Raw genomic sequence first — 13,525 nt, forward strand, 5'->3', positions numbered from 1 at the left:
AACTAGTGTTAAACTGGGGGCAAGGCCCTCTCTTTCCTAGAAGCTGTGGGGCAGATTTACAAGCCCCTTGCGCCACTTTTGCGTCACTTTTCCCATGTTAAAAGTGACGCAAAAGTGGAGCAAGGGGCTTGTAAATTTGCCCCTGTATTTTTTATAGAAAGGACCACAGCTTGGACAAAAGCTTGTGAATAAAAACGAAGACTTTGAGCAGTGAATATTTTGAGGACCACCCCTCATATTTCGGCCATATAAAAGGTGAAAACCTACCAAAGGTTGATTAAGAGGAGTGTGATGTGTGAACACTCGGCGGAGAATGTTAGAATAATGACAGTGAGGCAGCTGCTTGTCATTCTGTAAATGTTTTGCCTGTGTTAAGCGGTGGAGGATCCTTTTGTGGGGCCCCTGATTATTCTGCAGATTGGCACAGGCCACGGCAGGGTTCATCTTTAAATGTGTGACTAGAAATGGAACCTGCCTGTTAGTCATTATAGGTCATTGCAATACATGAGTCTGTGCTGATCTACTGGCGGGGTTAACCTTGGCTGGCAGCTATTAAAGGTCACTGGAATCAGATCTGTCTTTGGTGTCTTGCATACTTGATGCGTATTTTACCTCTTTCATGGCTAAGAATAATTTTGACTGAAGTTTACATACTGTCTTCGAGTGTGTATGCAGTCCAGCAGTACTTGGATTTTGATTAGGTGTTTGTGAAGTTGCAAAGTCACACAACTCTAAATGTGCGGTATTTATCTATACATTGATGAGCTACACAAAGTCTAGAAATTGCAAAGTAAAAAAAATGCATACAAGGGGTAGCTTCAGCAGCTCTTCGTGGCAGTGTAACAGGTGGACTGTCTTAGCTTGGCAGCCAGCCCCGTGTCCAGAGACTACATACACATGCAGTCGATAAAGGGAAGCCCAGGAAACAGCACAGCGCTTTAGGTTTGACTAAGACAAGGTACATTAAAACTCATATAATGAATTAAGCACCGATCAAGAGTGTAGCTGGGAAACCTATGGTAGAAATTATCAAGGGTTCGCAAGGTAAAACGGGTGATATTTGTTTAACCCTTAACAGTGCTGCATTTGTACTGGCGGTTGAAGGTGCTGGGCATCGACACTCATTTCTAGAGATTAGGATTTATATTTCGTCATCTGATTTCAACCAAGGGAAGGAGAGAGTAAAACAGAAAAAGTCGAACGAAGGAGGAAAAGAAGCATTGAAATCAGTAACAAAGGGAGGAAGTAGGGATAAAATAGAACCTGCAAACGTAAGATGAAAGGAAGTGTAGGGTGGTGAAAGAAAGAGGTATGAGGTGGAATCAAGGCTAGGGTTAGGGAGCTTTAGTGTTTGCCAGCATCGGCACTCGACACTGCCTGTGGCATGCTACTCGCAAAACTTTGAGCACCACCTTTATTTTTTTTTATACACACACACTTTTATTTTTACAAATTGGGCACCTCTTTCAAATATTTTGGACAAACAATTGTTCATATTACCTGCAGGGTCTTTGTATTTTAAAAGAGCATGTATAACTGCCCAGTATTTCACAGCTTCTGTGGATATGTAAGTGTTCTGTGTGGTCAAACCGAGCACAAACTTCATTAGTTCTACTCCACTGTAACCTTTACATTTCAGATCTTGAGTGCACTTGTGTGTTTCTCCTTTTTCAGGAACAAGGAAGACAGTAAGCCCTTTTGCTCACTTCTGATTTGCCTTTTGCTCAGTAAGTTCATAGCATAGGGCATTATTTGAGCTCTTCTGCAGATTGTTGACAATTTTCTTTTTATTGTCAGAGGTCTTACTGTTAACTGCAGGCTAGAGTTTAAATCAGTGCTGCTGCTTCAATCCGCGCTATTCAGTTACGAATACAAATAACATGCCAGTGAGATGTTATCCGGTGGATTTAGCTCTGCAGATGCGCTTTTTGCAAATTTATATATAGCACGAACTGGACTTGAATGTATTGGAGTGCTTTACATGAGCACCAGTAACATTACACAAGGACACATTAATTTTTTAGAAGGTAGAGGGACATGAAGTGATTTGCCCAGAATCACAGGATGTTGAGCCGACGCAGAGGCTCGAACCTGGTTACCCAGGTCCAAAGTCGGCAGCTCCGGCTATAAGGCAATAACCTCTCCCCAAGTGATGATGTACGTGGTTGCATGTTGTGTTAACCAGGGTCGGACTGAGAACAGAAACCGGCCCTTGCAAACTGCTCAGCTGGCCCCCCTGGGGTGAGGGGGAATGCAGCTGAGCAGTTTGCGAGGGCCGGTTTCTGCCGATTTTGTTACAAAGGACCGATATTGCTGACCCCCCCGGTAACAAAAACGGCCCCCCAGGGACCCAAAGGGGCTCTCACCCTAACAGCCTACCGGGGAAACGCCCGGTGCCCGCTATGGGCAGTCCTGCCCTGGTGTTAACCGTAAGATGCGTGAAGCTGATCTACAGTGACACAACATTGAAACCGATGTCCTTATCTGCCAGACTTCCATACAGTGTCGAAAATGAAGTTACACTTCTCTCTGCCGGGAAGTTCGTTTCTGGTGTTTTGTCACATTTCTTTTATATGAAAATAAAGCTTGCAAAGAATAAATATGCAAAGCATTACCTGGGAAGGCTATTATTCCCCAAACATTAAAATGTCTTTATGACTGCAGACATCCCCATCCCTTCTTTGAGTAAGATGATCATTTCTTTTCTGGACAAGATCTCATTTTGGTTTTCATAAAAAAAAACCTTGATGTACAAAGGTCTTCAACAAAAGGGGTCAACAGTTAGAAACAAGTTAAAAAGCGCATGCTGTGAGCATTTGGTGGAATTTAGAGGAAGATCCATTCAACACCAGCGTCCTGAGCATGTCAGCGCGTGCGCATCACAGCCTTGCCTCGGCAAAGATCATTTTTAGGTCTTGCGTACAAGACAGCGCTTGCGCTGCCTGTTGCAAGAGGCATTGCTAGCTTACAGTGGTCTATTTGCCCACTTGTTGCTTAAAATTAGTTGGCTTAGTTGTAATTCACATTTGCTTGATTCGTATTCATTAGCGTGTATAGGCTTTCCTTCCTTTTCTTGTGTTTGTCCTTCCCCTGGAGCATAGACGCATTACTTGTATCCTTTCACTGCTCACTTTTCAGGTGATACTTTTTTGTTTTTGTTTAAGCACTCCACAAAAGTGCATATGTTTTCCAGCTGTCTCCTTAGTATTCGTCTATCTCTCCTCGTTCTGCCTTGCTCTGGTGTTCCTCTCTCTCACCTGTGTAAGGCTCCCCTTCTCCCCCTGCATTGCTTTCTTGCCTATGTGGTTCTCCCCTCCAGGTCAACATTGATTTTTTTCAGCCACCTGCTACCCCTCCCCAGCACTCCACTTTGCTCTCTCTCTTTACATATCCTTTCCGTCTCCCTCCCATGCCAGCCATGTAGCTTCTGCCCCCTCCCATCCACGTCGCCCTGTGTTCCTTCCTCCCTGCATCCTGTGTCACTTCTCCCCACTAGGGTATTTTATAAAAAAACAAGGGAACCCCAGTAATCAGACCAGGGGTTATCTATATTATAGAAATGAACAATTATGCAATAGAGGCCACTCTGGTCCTACTGTAGCCTAGGCTACTACAACTTAAGCAGGTATTAATCAGAATAACCAGAGAATAAGTATGCAAGGGACTTGCTGCACAATATATGGAGGGACACAAGGTTGAAATGATATCACATTTATTCACAGCGTAAATGGAGTATCATTTTTATCATTCAGGTGGTAGTTCTGGTGCTCACACATAAATAGTGAAGGTGAGTGAAGTTAAGGGTTGGTGACATTTAAAAATACATCACATTGACAACAATAAACAAACCTCCAATTAAATCAGTGCAAATGGAGGAGTTTTGCTTGTAGGGGGGGTCGACGGCGTTTCGATCTCATTTGATTGAGATCATCATCAGGACGGAAAGGGTGAGAGCAAGTAGAATTTCGGTGTACCTAGAATTCAGGTTCCGTAGCCGCAGGGGATCAGTAGAGGATGCGGGCGCTGCAGTGGTACGCCGAAAGAAGGATGATGACCTTGAGGAGAATGACTTCCAGGGGTCCGGGGTGTATTGCAGCCTGCATGGAGAACAGGGAAGTGCGCATGACTGTTTTTAGCAGCCAGAGACCGAACAGTCATTGTGCACTTAGGTGTGGGAAAACCACTCCTCCCCGCTCTCAGAGCAGAGCACGACCGCCCATCCACCCTCCCACAATGCAGGCGAACACGAATCATAAAATGTTAATAACTAAGTTATTAGCATTGCTGTTAAATTAACTCCAGTGACATCTGACCGGATTATATAAACAAACAAAACTTTGTCCCTTTACATTGAAATGACTGGTGCATAAAGTCAGAAATATGTTATTTATCCATATAATGGAAGAAAGAGAGGCATGTGTAGAATACCACGAAGGAGAATAGTAGAGGGAGAGTGTTTTTGGGTGGTAAATTATCTTATTGAAGTAGTCAATGTTCAGTGTTGTAACATGTAGGGAGTTCTGCCAACACTGCAAGTGAGAGGTGAAGAGTGGAAGTCTAAAGGTTAAAGATTTCACCGGGATGAACACGGTCCCTTTATCCTACTCACGGTCTATTCCGTTCTGCCCTAAACCTCGCCCTTATCCCAGTCAAGCGCAACCAGATAACCGTTGTTTGTTCTTAACACGTTTGACACTATTTTGTACTTTAAACTTTAAAAATTCATAACTCTTGTTCTACTTATTGACTTTTTGTCATTTTGATGCTATTTTGTTTGTTAAAATATCTTTATTTTACTAAATCGGTTTGAAATTTTGTGCTGCATACAAACTTTACACATTGCGTCTAAGTTAAACTTGACTGCTTTTGTGCCAGTCTACCTGAAGAATAAGCATAAGTTCATTTAGTGACTTTTGCGGTTCACCCTGACATGAATTGTGATTATCTGAGGTGGCATCTCATGCCCCTCAACTAATAATGCAATTTCTTACAACGACCAACTATCCAGCACACAATACTAACTGAAACTCTTTGGCACTTCATGGTAGTTGTTTCGTACTACTCATCCTCATTCTAATCATTTAATCAGCCTGAGACATCCCAGCCAACTAATATGGTAATCAAAATTATGCCTACCAGGTTACTAGAAGATGTTTGCAGAATGTGCATAACCAACTCATAAATGATATAATTATTGAATAGTGGTCAAACACTGTCTAAAAATACATTGGTACACTGAGCTATTTTAATAGGATTCAGAAAAGCCTGAAAAAAATATAATACTCCCACTTCGAATCATATCCCAAATGGCATTCACTAAGGGTGTTGCTTACCTTACGGTATTCTGAAAACATTGTAGTCTACTGGTACATTTTGTACCATAAGTCTCAAAGAATTTGGCCAAAAAGATAAAGGCTTTGTAGAAAGTTTTGTTGCAACAATCATATTCAAGAGCTGTTTACCGTGGTTCCTCGGCGATGTTGAAGGGGTGTCTCCTCCAAAGAAAATGTTACAAAAACAGAAGAAACATTAGGTATTTTTCAGAACAATTTTCACCAAAATATTAGCAAAAAAAGTAATATGTTTTACAGGCAATTCTGAACTGGCAATCATTCTCAAAACAAGGGTAAGCTGTCTTTTCTTCTTCCCATCTTTCGCTAATCTTTTCTCTTTCCATATGTCTTTCTATCCCATATTACTTTACATCTTTCTTCTTTACATCTTTCATTTCATCTTTCTTTTTTCCTTCTTTCTATTTTTCTTTGTGTGTTTGTCCTTAATTCTTTCTTTCAATCTTTCTTTCCACCTTAACTTCTGACCATCAATTCTCCTCTTTTATTTTTACTTACTTTTTATCTTTTTCTTTTTGCTTTCCATCTTTATAATCTTTCTTCTTTGAGTTTTCATTCGTTCATATCACCTTTTTCATGTCTGTATACGTCTTATATTTCTTCTTTGTTTTATTTCTTCTTTATTTCCGTTTCCTTCCTTCCTCTTCATCATATCGACTTTTCTGTCCATCGCTCTTTCCTCTGTTCTTTTCTTTCTCTTCTTCTCTGCATAGGAAAAAGACCTTTAGCAATAGTCGGTTTTGAGGCCAAACACGTGCACATGTTGCATTGCTTTCAGCGCGTGCACCTATGGCGATTCCCCTGCGGGAGCAAGCAGCAGCGCCATATGTTATCAAATATCGCGCCTTGCCACTCGCTCCCGCAAGGGAATCGCGCAGGCCCCCTCCTCTCTCCCCTCCCCCTGCTGCCACGCACGGCGTGCGTGCTTCAAAGACTTGTTTCATGTGAGGTTCTGCGTGATGGCTGCATGTAGGAAGCACCCTTAGGGCAAAGACAGAAATAACAGGTAAACCTACTGCCCTTCTGACAGCACCGTGGATTTGTTGCACGATACAGTGGGTATATACATTTATTGTATTGCATTGTGTAGCGCCAAGTATGACAGCTAATGAATGGCCTCTCAGTGCTTTGTGCGTAGACTTTGGATACACTGGCGGAGAAAAGATTAATGCATGTGATGGAAGCAAGTAACGGACATGTAGCATGGCATAATTGGTCTGGTGGTGCAGTGGGGTCAGGAGTGGGCCTCACAAAGGGTGCACTGGAGGAAGAGTGGTTCTGGGGCATCTAATGCTGCTAGTATATAGCAATGCTCCCAACTACACCTGTAACCCCTTGCTGCGCGGACCCGGGGGGCTGTGAAGGCTGCGGTTTCTGCTTGTGTGTGGCAGTGTTTGGGGAGTAGTGGCAGAGAGCTGTCACCAGCAGGGCACAAACCATCCGTGAGACGAGATGGGCGAGCCTTCTACAGCAAGCAGTCACGAGAGGCCCTCTTCCCCAGTCCCGAGGGCCTGTGGCCCTCCTGCAGCTGGTGTTTTGAAACCCGATCTGCCTGGCAGCACGTTCACGGCAGACACGAGTAGTTGGCCTTGTGTTTGTTGACACTGGGAGACCTCAGTGGGGGTCTCCTGTTTGCTTAGATCCTGAATGCTGGCCTTGGCCTGCAGGGCAGCGCGCCTGGCACACGAGCATATGTATGTGATGTGGCAGCACATCGTGAAAGGTCAGCCAACCTCCACCCAGGGCTCAGTGTGCGCAATGTGCCCTCGATACCAAGGTGCCTTTGTAATGTTGGATATCCATGCTTTGTAAGACCCTATGGTACATTTGTGACTTTCTCTTAAAAATGGCAGCCAGTGGAGTGCGTCCCAGTGTAATACCTCCCCCACAGGAGTCCTGTGACTTCCCCCACAACTGTGAGTGAGAGCACACGCAGTGTGCACCGGTGCCGACTGGCACAAGGGTGTACACCATCCGCACTTTCGTTTTGTAGGGCAGATTACCCCTGGCGACCCGGGTCATCACTGGCTTTGTATGTGGTTTTATTTTCATGTAACAAACAGTCCTGACCGTGTGGATGCCAGTCCGCCTTGTGAGAATGACCAGCGATGGACTTCTAAACTTATGTTAAATACACATATGTGAAATTTGTGTAGACACACAGACAACAATATGGTATTTATTACCTTTAGTGCTTTGTTCACCCTGTCCTCCACCAAGGTTATTTATCAATATCACATTTCTCGAAGTAGAACAGTTTGTATGGTTCGTCTCATTCTGTATTTTTGCTGTGTATCTGTAAAATGCGGACACTTGCTTCACAGGAGACTCTACAGGCTCTTCTCGGCCAAGTAACACCTTAAGCAAAGACGCAAGAGACCTTCATGATTTAAAGGCACAGAGCCTTTCTAACCTCAAGGAAAACCTAACCACGGCAGGTTTATATGAAATATGAAACTGTTTGCGCTATTCAGCTGTATAAAAATTTATTTTGCTTGTGAAGTCGCATTTTGGCCTTAGTTACTTTAAAACAATAATCACTTTTACTCGAATATCTTCAAAAACACTTATGTTAATATATTTTTTGATAGGGTCATTGAGTTATTCAAAATATCTTTTTAATTATATATAAGGTAACAGGTGCCATAGGCCATAGGCGCAGCTTTCCCGCCACCTCCTCCCCAAAACATACACTCCTGATTGTGGTCGGCGCTGAATCCACACTTTTCGTCAGACCTGCCCATGTTTGACAGATATTGGTGTTTTCAGTTTGTTTTCCAAGTTTCCTGCGCTTTCAGGAAACCGACGGTGCTGCTGAAACGCTGTCTCTGCTCCCTGCCCTCTCCTGCTCTCACCCCATGCTTCCGGTGCCCTCTGCCTGTCCCACTCTATGCCACAACACCCTGCTCCCTGTAAAATGTAAATTGATACTTGTATAGCGCACTACTCACCCGCAAGGGTCTCAAGGCGCTTGTACGAATACCGCTGTGGAACCCATCCTGGCTTTCCCTGTGAGGCGTCCACTCCTGGGCACCCCCAAGGTGGAGGCCAGGCATCCTTAGCGTTGTGGGGGCCGTTGTGGAGATTAAGCAAGCTATTGCCCAGAGTTGCAGAGTGGGACTCCATGATTGGAATAGGCACCGAGGCGAGAATTATCAGGTCCGTGGAATTTTGAGCCCAAGACCCGCCGAGGCGGGGAATTGAACCCTGGTCCCGGGCTAGACCCCTGCATCAGGGTCTGCCGCTCTAACCATTGAGCCACACTTCTCCACCCTGTCTCTACTCTCTACCCCCCCGCCCCCCGCTCTCACCCCATGTTTCCAATACCTTATGCCTGCTTAGCTCTGCCACAGCACACTGCCTCTACTCTCTGTGCCCCCCACTCTCACTTTTTAGTTATGTTTTATATTATTGTATCAGAAAGTTTTGACACTTTTATTAGAACTTTTACATACAATAATATACAACATAACTAAAAACGTATAAAATCCCGAAAGCGAGACCTATTGACTATGCCAATGCCTGTTTATCTTTCTTGTCTTGTTTCTTTCCTTCCTTATCTCCTCGCGTTCTGTTTTTACCCTTCCATGCACCCATTCTTCAAGGCACGCCTCATCCTTTATGCCTTTTCATTCACCATTCCTTCTCTCTATTCTTCTGTCAGCCTTTTCTCCATTTTTCATCCATCCTTCTTTCCCTGCAACTATCTTGTTCCTTCCTTTCTTCATTCCATCCACCACTCTTCTCCACCTCTATCCATCCATCTATCCATGTGTTTGAGACTTTCCTCCTTCCATCATTCTATCCATTCTTCGTTTTTTCCCTATCTATCCATCCATTTATAATTTCACCTTAATTTCTTTCCATTATCCATCCTTCCTTTCATTCACCCATTATTCTCCCCATCATTACCTCAATCGATCCATCTTCCTCCATTCCTTCCTTCCTTCTCTCTATGCATCTATTTCTCCACACTTTTTTTCTCGCCTCCATCTACCTTTCTCTTTCTCCTAATGTACCCTTCTCTTCCTCCACCCGTCCTACTCTCCATCAGTGTATACTTCTCTGCATCATTTCATCCTTCTCTTTTTCATCATTCCATTCTTACTTGAATCCATAAATGCACACAAATATCCCTCCATCCGTCAATACTTCTCCTATTTGCCGTTTGTCTAACCATTTCTCTGCCTATCCCTCAATCTGCCTCTCCATCCATGCATCCATCCATCCAAGCAACCTTCTCTCCATCCAACTGCCCTTTGCTCCATTCATCCTTATATATCCATATGTACATCCATCCTTTTCATGATCCATCCATCCATCCTTTTCAATACCTCTACCTAATTCACTTCCTTTATCTCTAGTTCCATTTGTTACAGCTCTGTCATGAGCTCCATCACGCGATCCTATTGCAGGGGTATTTATAGGCCTCCTTTGGAGACCCCTGCCCCCTATCAAAAGTCAAAGGCCCTCTAAAAAACAATTTAACGTTTTATGTTGCACGGAACTCCCAGGGCCCCCTCCCATCCCCTCACCGACTGTAGGTTAGACACTGTGCTTCACAGCAGGTACAGAAACGAATAAGCTGATGATTCAAAACTGTGACAAGGAGACTACCCAAAGATCTTTGCAACAAGTACCCTGACCGCTGAGCCATCATACCAAAATTAAACCCCATGACTTGCTGGATACGCATATATCTCTGCAACAGGTGCCATAAACCCCCTACGATGTCTTAAAATAGGATCTGTGGTGAACAATATTGTGAGCCAAAACAGCTTTGCAATTGCAGTTTTCCTTATTGCCAATTTCTTTGGTAGACTAACTTATAAAAAATGTGTATTTATTGCCAGAACCTAGGCTGAGAGTCACTGGCACTGCCCTTCATTACTCCACGCTCTTGACTCCATCTTCTTTCTCCTGTTCCAAACTCCCACTTTCTAGTTTCCCAGCATAACTTCTTCCCATTTCCAGCACTGATCCTGAAGAAAGGAGGAAATACGTTTCTGAGTTAGTAATGTATTCACATGTAAGCTTTGGTCAGTGTGAAGTAGATGTATGAACAAGTTTACTGTCAACCTTTTGAGCACTCATGGTTGGGTGCCCTGAGTCATAGCACAGTCATTTGGGTCTTGGAAACACTGTATTGAGGATGAGGGATGCAGTGGAGGGTTAAATGTGGCAGGGCACTGCCCTGTATTGAAATTGGTGGCCAATCTCTTTTCTAAATCAACCAGAGGACTGTCCCTGAATCAAAACACCAAGGCATATACTTTCAACATTCGAGGGGTATCGCAACTTTGTCCACAAACTCCCCCTAATACCATCTGGTCCTAATGTTGTGGTGTATCCTTGTTAAAATATAGTCTAATACACTACCATCAAAGACCTACCCAGCAACTAAAAAAAGGTGTTGGAAGGAAAGAAAGCACCTCACGGTTGCAACACCAAGTGGGCTGCTGACTGGTACTCGCCAGCAAGCCCACTTATCTTCATTGGTTGCTTTCTTTTCAAGAAGAAGAAAATGAAATGTGTGTGTTTTTGAATAAAGAAAGACCGAAACCCAATTAAATTAAACTAAGATAGAGTAAACTCAGTGTGAATGTACTATCTATGCCTGCTGCAATCATGCAGGACCCTTGGACCCCTTGAGAATATAGACAATGCTCAACATTAAAAGTGGATACAGCTTACTGGCTTCCAATGACTTTATTCAATGCCATAATCAATCATTAGCCAACATGTTTCGTTGCCATACCAAATTTTTGAGCAACTTCTTCAGGGCTAGTGGGGTTCCAAATTCGAAACTTCTCGGGAGGTTCACATCTTCATGGCATTACAGCACTTTTTCATATTTGATGTAAAACGTTTTTCACATTGGAAAAATGAGGAGTATTGCCTGTGTTTTTTATATCAAAACATAAGTTATTCCTTACAAAACCTTCTGTGCTGCCTATGAGAGCTTTGTGCATTCAGTCCCGATTTTCCATCAAACTCTTGTGAGGTTTTTCTATGAACCTTCCTCCTGTCTCTTTGTTTCTCTTTTGGTCAGACACATACCTAGCATGGCCCTCCGTCCAAGTCTGCTAATTGTGGTTTCAGTTCACAGATTTCATAAAGCCTGTTTAGGTGGATGGTCTTTTTTTAGTACTAGCCCCCACCCTTTAGAACGCTTTGCCTTTGGCTCTAAAATCCACTCTTGCTCACTTTCGGTTCACAAAAGTTAAAAAACTTTCTATTTGACAAAGCTTCAGCATAATCAATCTTTCGCATCACTTTTTCCTCCATGCCAATAAGCGCTTGTTTGGTTAGCCATCTCTTAATCCTCTATCCATAACATATTTTTTTCTAACTTACTCAGCTGTCTGACTCGTGCAAAAGATGCATCATATGAACTATTTTCGAACTTGAATGCGTTATGCCATATTTGGGTAGGTGTATGCATCATAGTTGTAGACCAAGTGAATGAGTGTAAATAAAACATTCAGGGCTTATTTACCAGCCCCTTGCTCCACCGCTGCGTCGCTTTTTTGTGATGCAGCGGTGCAATCATTGCGCCACATTGCTCCATATCTACAAAGTGACACATTGGGTCCAATGCGTCAGTTTGTAGAGCCCTGTGTCACATTATACCTGCGCCAGGTATAATGTATGCAGGATAGGCGTTCCTACGCAAAAAAGCCACGTAGAAGTGGCGTAGGGAAATTTACAACATTTCACTGCATCACTCTATGATTTGACTGCGTCAAAATCCCTACGCATGCTCAGACCAGGCGTAAGGATTGATGCAGGGCTTTTACAATGGGACTCGCCTATGTGTTCTGACGCAGTGCTGGGGTTGCGTCCGTTTTATGACCAACTCCAGCATACACCACTTCTGTGCCAACAGATGTGTCAGAATTTCTGACGCAGCTGTTAAATCCTTGCTCCATGGAGTCCTGTATTGTTAATACAGCGCATCTATGGTGGCGCAAGGACATTTGGCGCTGGCGCAAGGAAACGGACGCATCAATGCTGATGCCTCAGTTTCTTGTAAATGAGGCCCATTCGTTTTTAGGCCACACAGGTCGGACAGAGTTTGTTTAGACCTAAGTGCTTTCACAATTACATCCAAAGAAGGGTCTGTGTGGTCTAGAAAGACAACATGCCATGGCTTTAATCATTTTGACATAGTAGCAAGTAACCTCTTTATCGAAATTCGAGTTTCTCTTGTTTATTATGAATTTGACAGGGTCCTAGTTTTGGAAGCGTCTCCTCTTGGTAGACCCGCAGCACCTGAATGATGCTCTTTCTCCCGACAGGTTCAGGAAACTGCACTGAACAGAAACAGAGAACACCGAGGCGCCGCAGCCAGCCACCCAAAATGCTGAACAGCCCCGAGGACAACATGTACTACAACCAGCTTAACGTGAGTTCAAAGCGCTAAGAAATATGTTTGGCTGACTTTGTTTCCAGTTCATAATTATTCTATTAACACCTGTGCTGGCCCAGGCCCCCGCCCCGGCTCCTCGGCCCCACCCCCACATTATTCAGCTCTGCTCCTGAGCATGTGCTTATGCTCTTTATCTGTTGCTTTCATGTCAGGATGTCTGCCTTCACGGTGAATAATTGATGTGGTTTATCAAAGAAGAGCAAGATGCAGGCTTCATCAGGCTCACTTGAGCCCTTTGATCAAAAAAAATTATGCTGTGACTTCTGATATTATCAGCATCTGCTTGCGTTCAACACAAAATCACTTTGAATTAAAAATTAACAACTTGCTGCTTTGCTTTGACTCAGTGTTCTTGGCTTTGTCCACAGGGAACACTCGAATATCAAGGGAGCAAGAGGAAGCCAAGAAAACTTGGGTAAATATCTTCCTTCCAAGTTCTGAGCCACTCCGAACAGAAGAAGCCCTTTGAGGGGCTTGTGAATACACTGGGCTTTCTAAAGACATTGCTGAGCATGAAACATTCTGACAGTGGCAGAACAGCTATGGATCTGTAGCTAATTTGTCAAAAGGGGAAAATGTAAATCAACCTAAAAAAGGTCTTGCAAAAGTCTCTCCTAGAAGACCAGATATAAAACGACAACACTGGCGGCCCAGGTTATAAGTGGGCCCGAATCAGGTAAGGTGTATACACCACCCAATAAATACCGAAACCTTGGAGTGATGTATTTACTGGTCACAGAAG

At 43.6% G+C, this 13,525-nt stretch overlaps 1 protein-coding gene across 1 annotated transcript in view; it reads left to right on the plus strand.

Annotated features, from left to right (window-relative positions):
• The window catches only part of MYO3B (myosin IIIB), a 1,488,954-nt gene that overhangs the window by 1,456,290 nt on the left and 19,139 nt on the right, over positions 1-13,525 (plus strand). The window contains exons 26-27 of the mRNA XM_086956107.1: positions 12,653-12,759; positions 13,152-13,198. Of these exons, the coding sequence (XP_086812233.1) occupies positions 12,653-12,759; positions 13,152-13,198 (154 nt within the window). The remainder of the gene's footprint in view (positions 1-12,652; positions 12,760-13,151; positions 13,199-13,525) is intronic.

Source organism: Lissotriton vulgaris, chromosome 2_1 (assembly GCF_964263255.1).
Source record: "Lissotriton vulgaris chromosome 2_1, aLisVul1.2, whole genome shotgun sequence".
NCBI lineage: Eukaryota > Metazoa > Chordata > Amphibia > Caudata > Salamandridae > Lissotriton > Lissotriton vulgaris.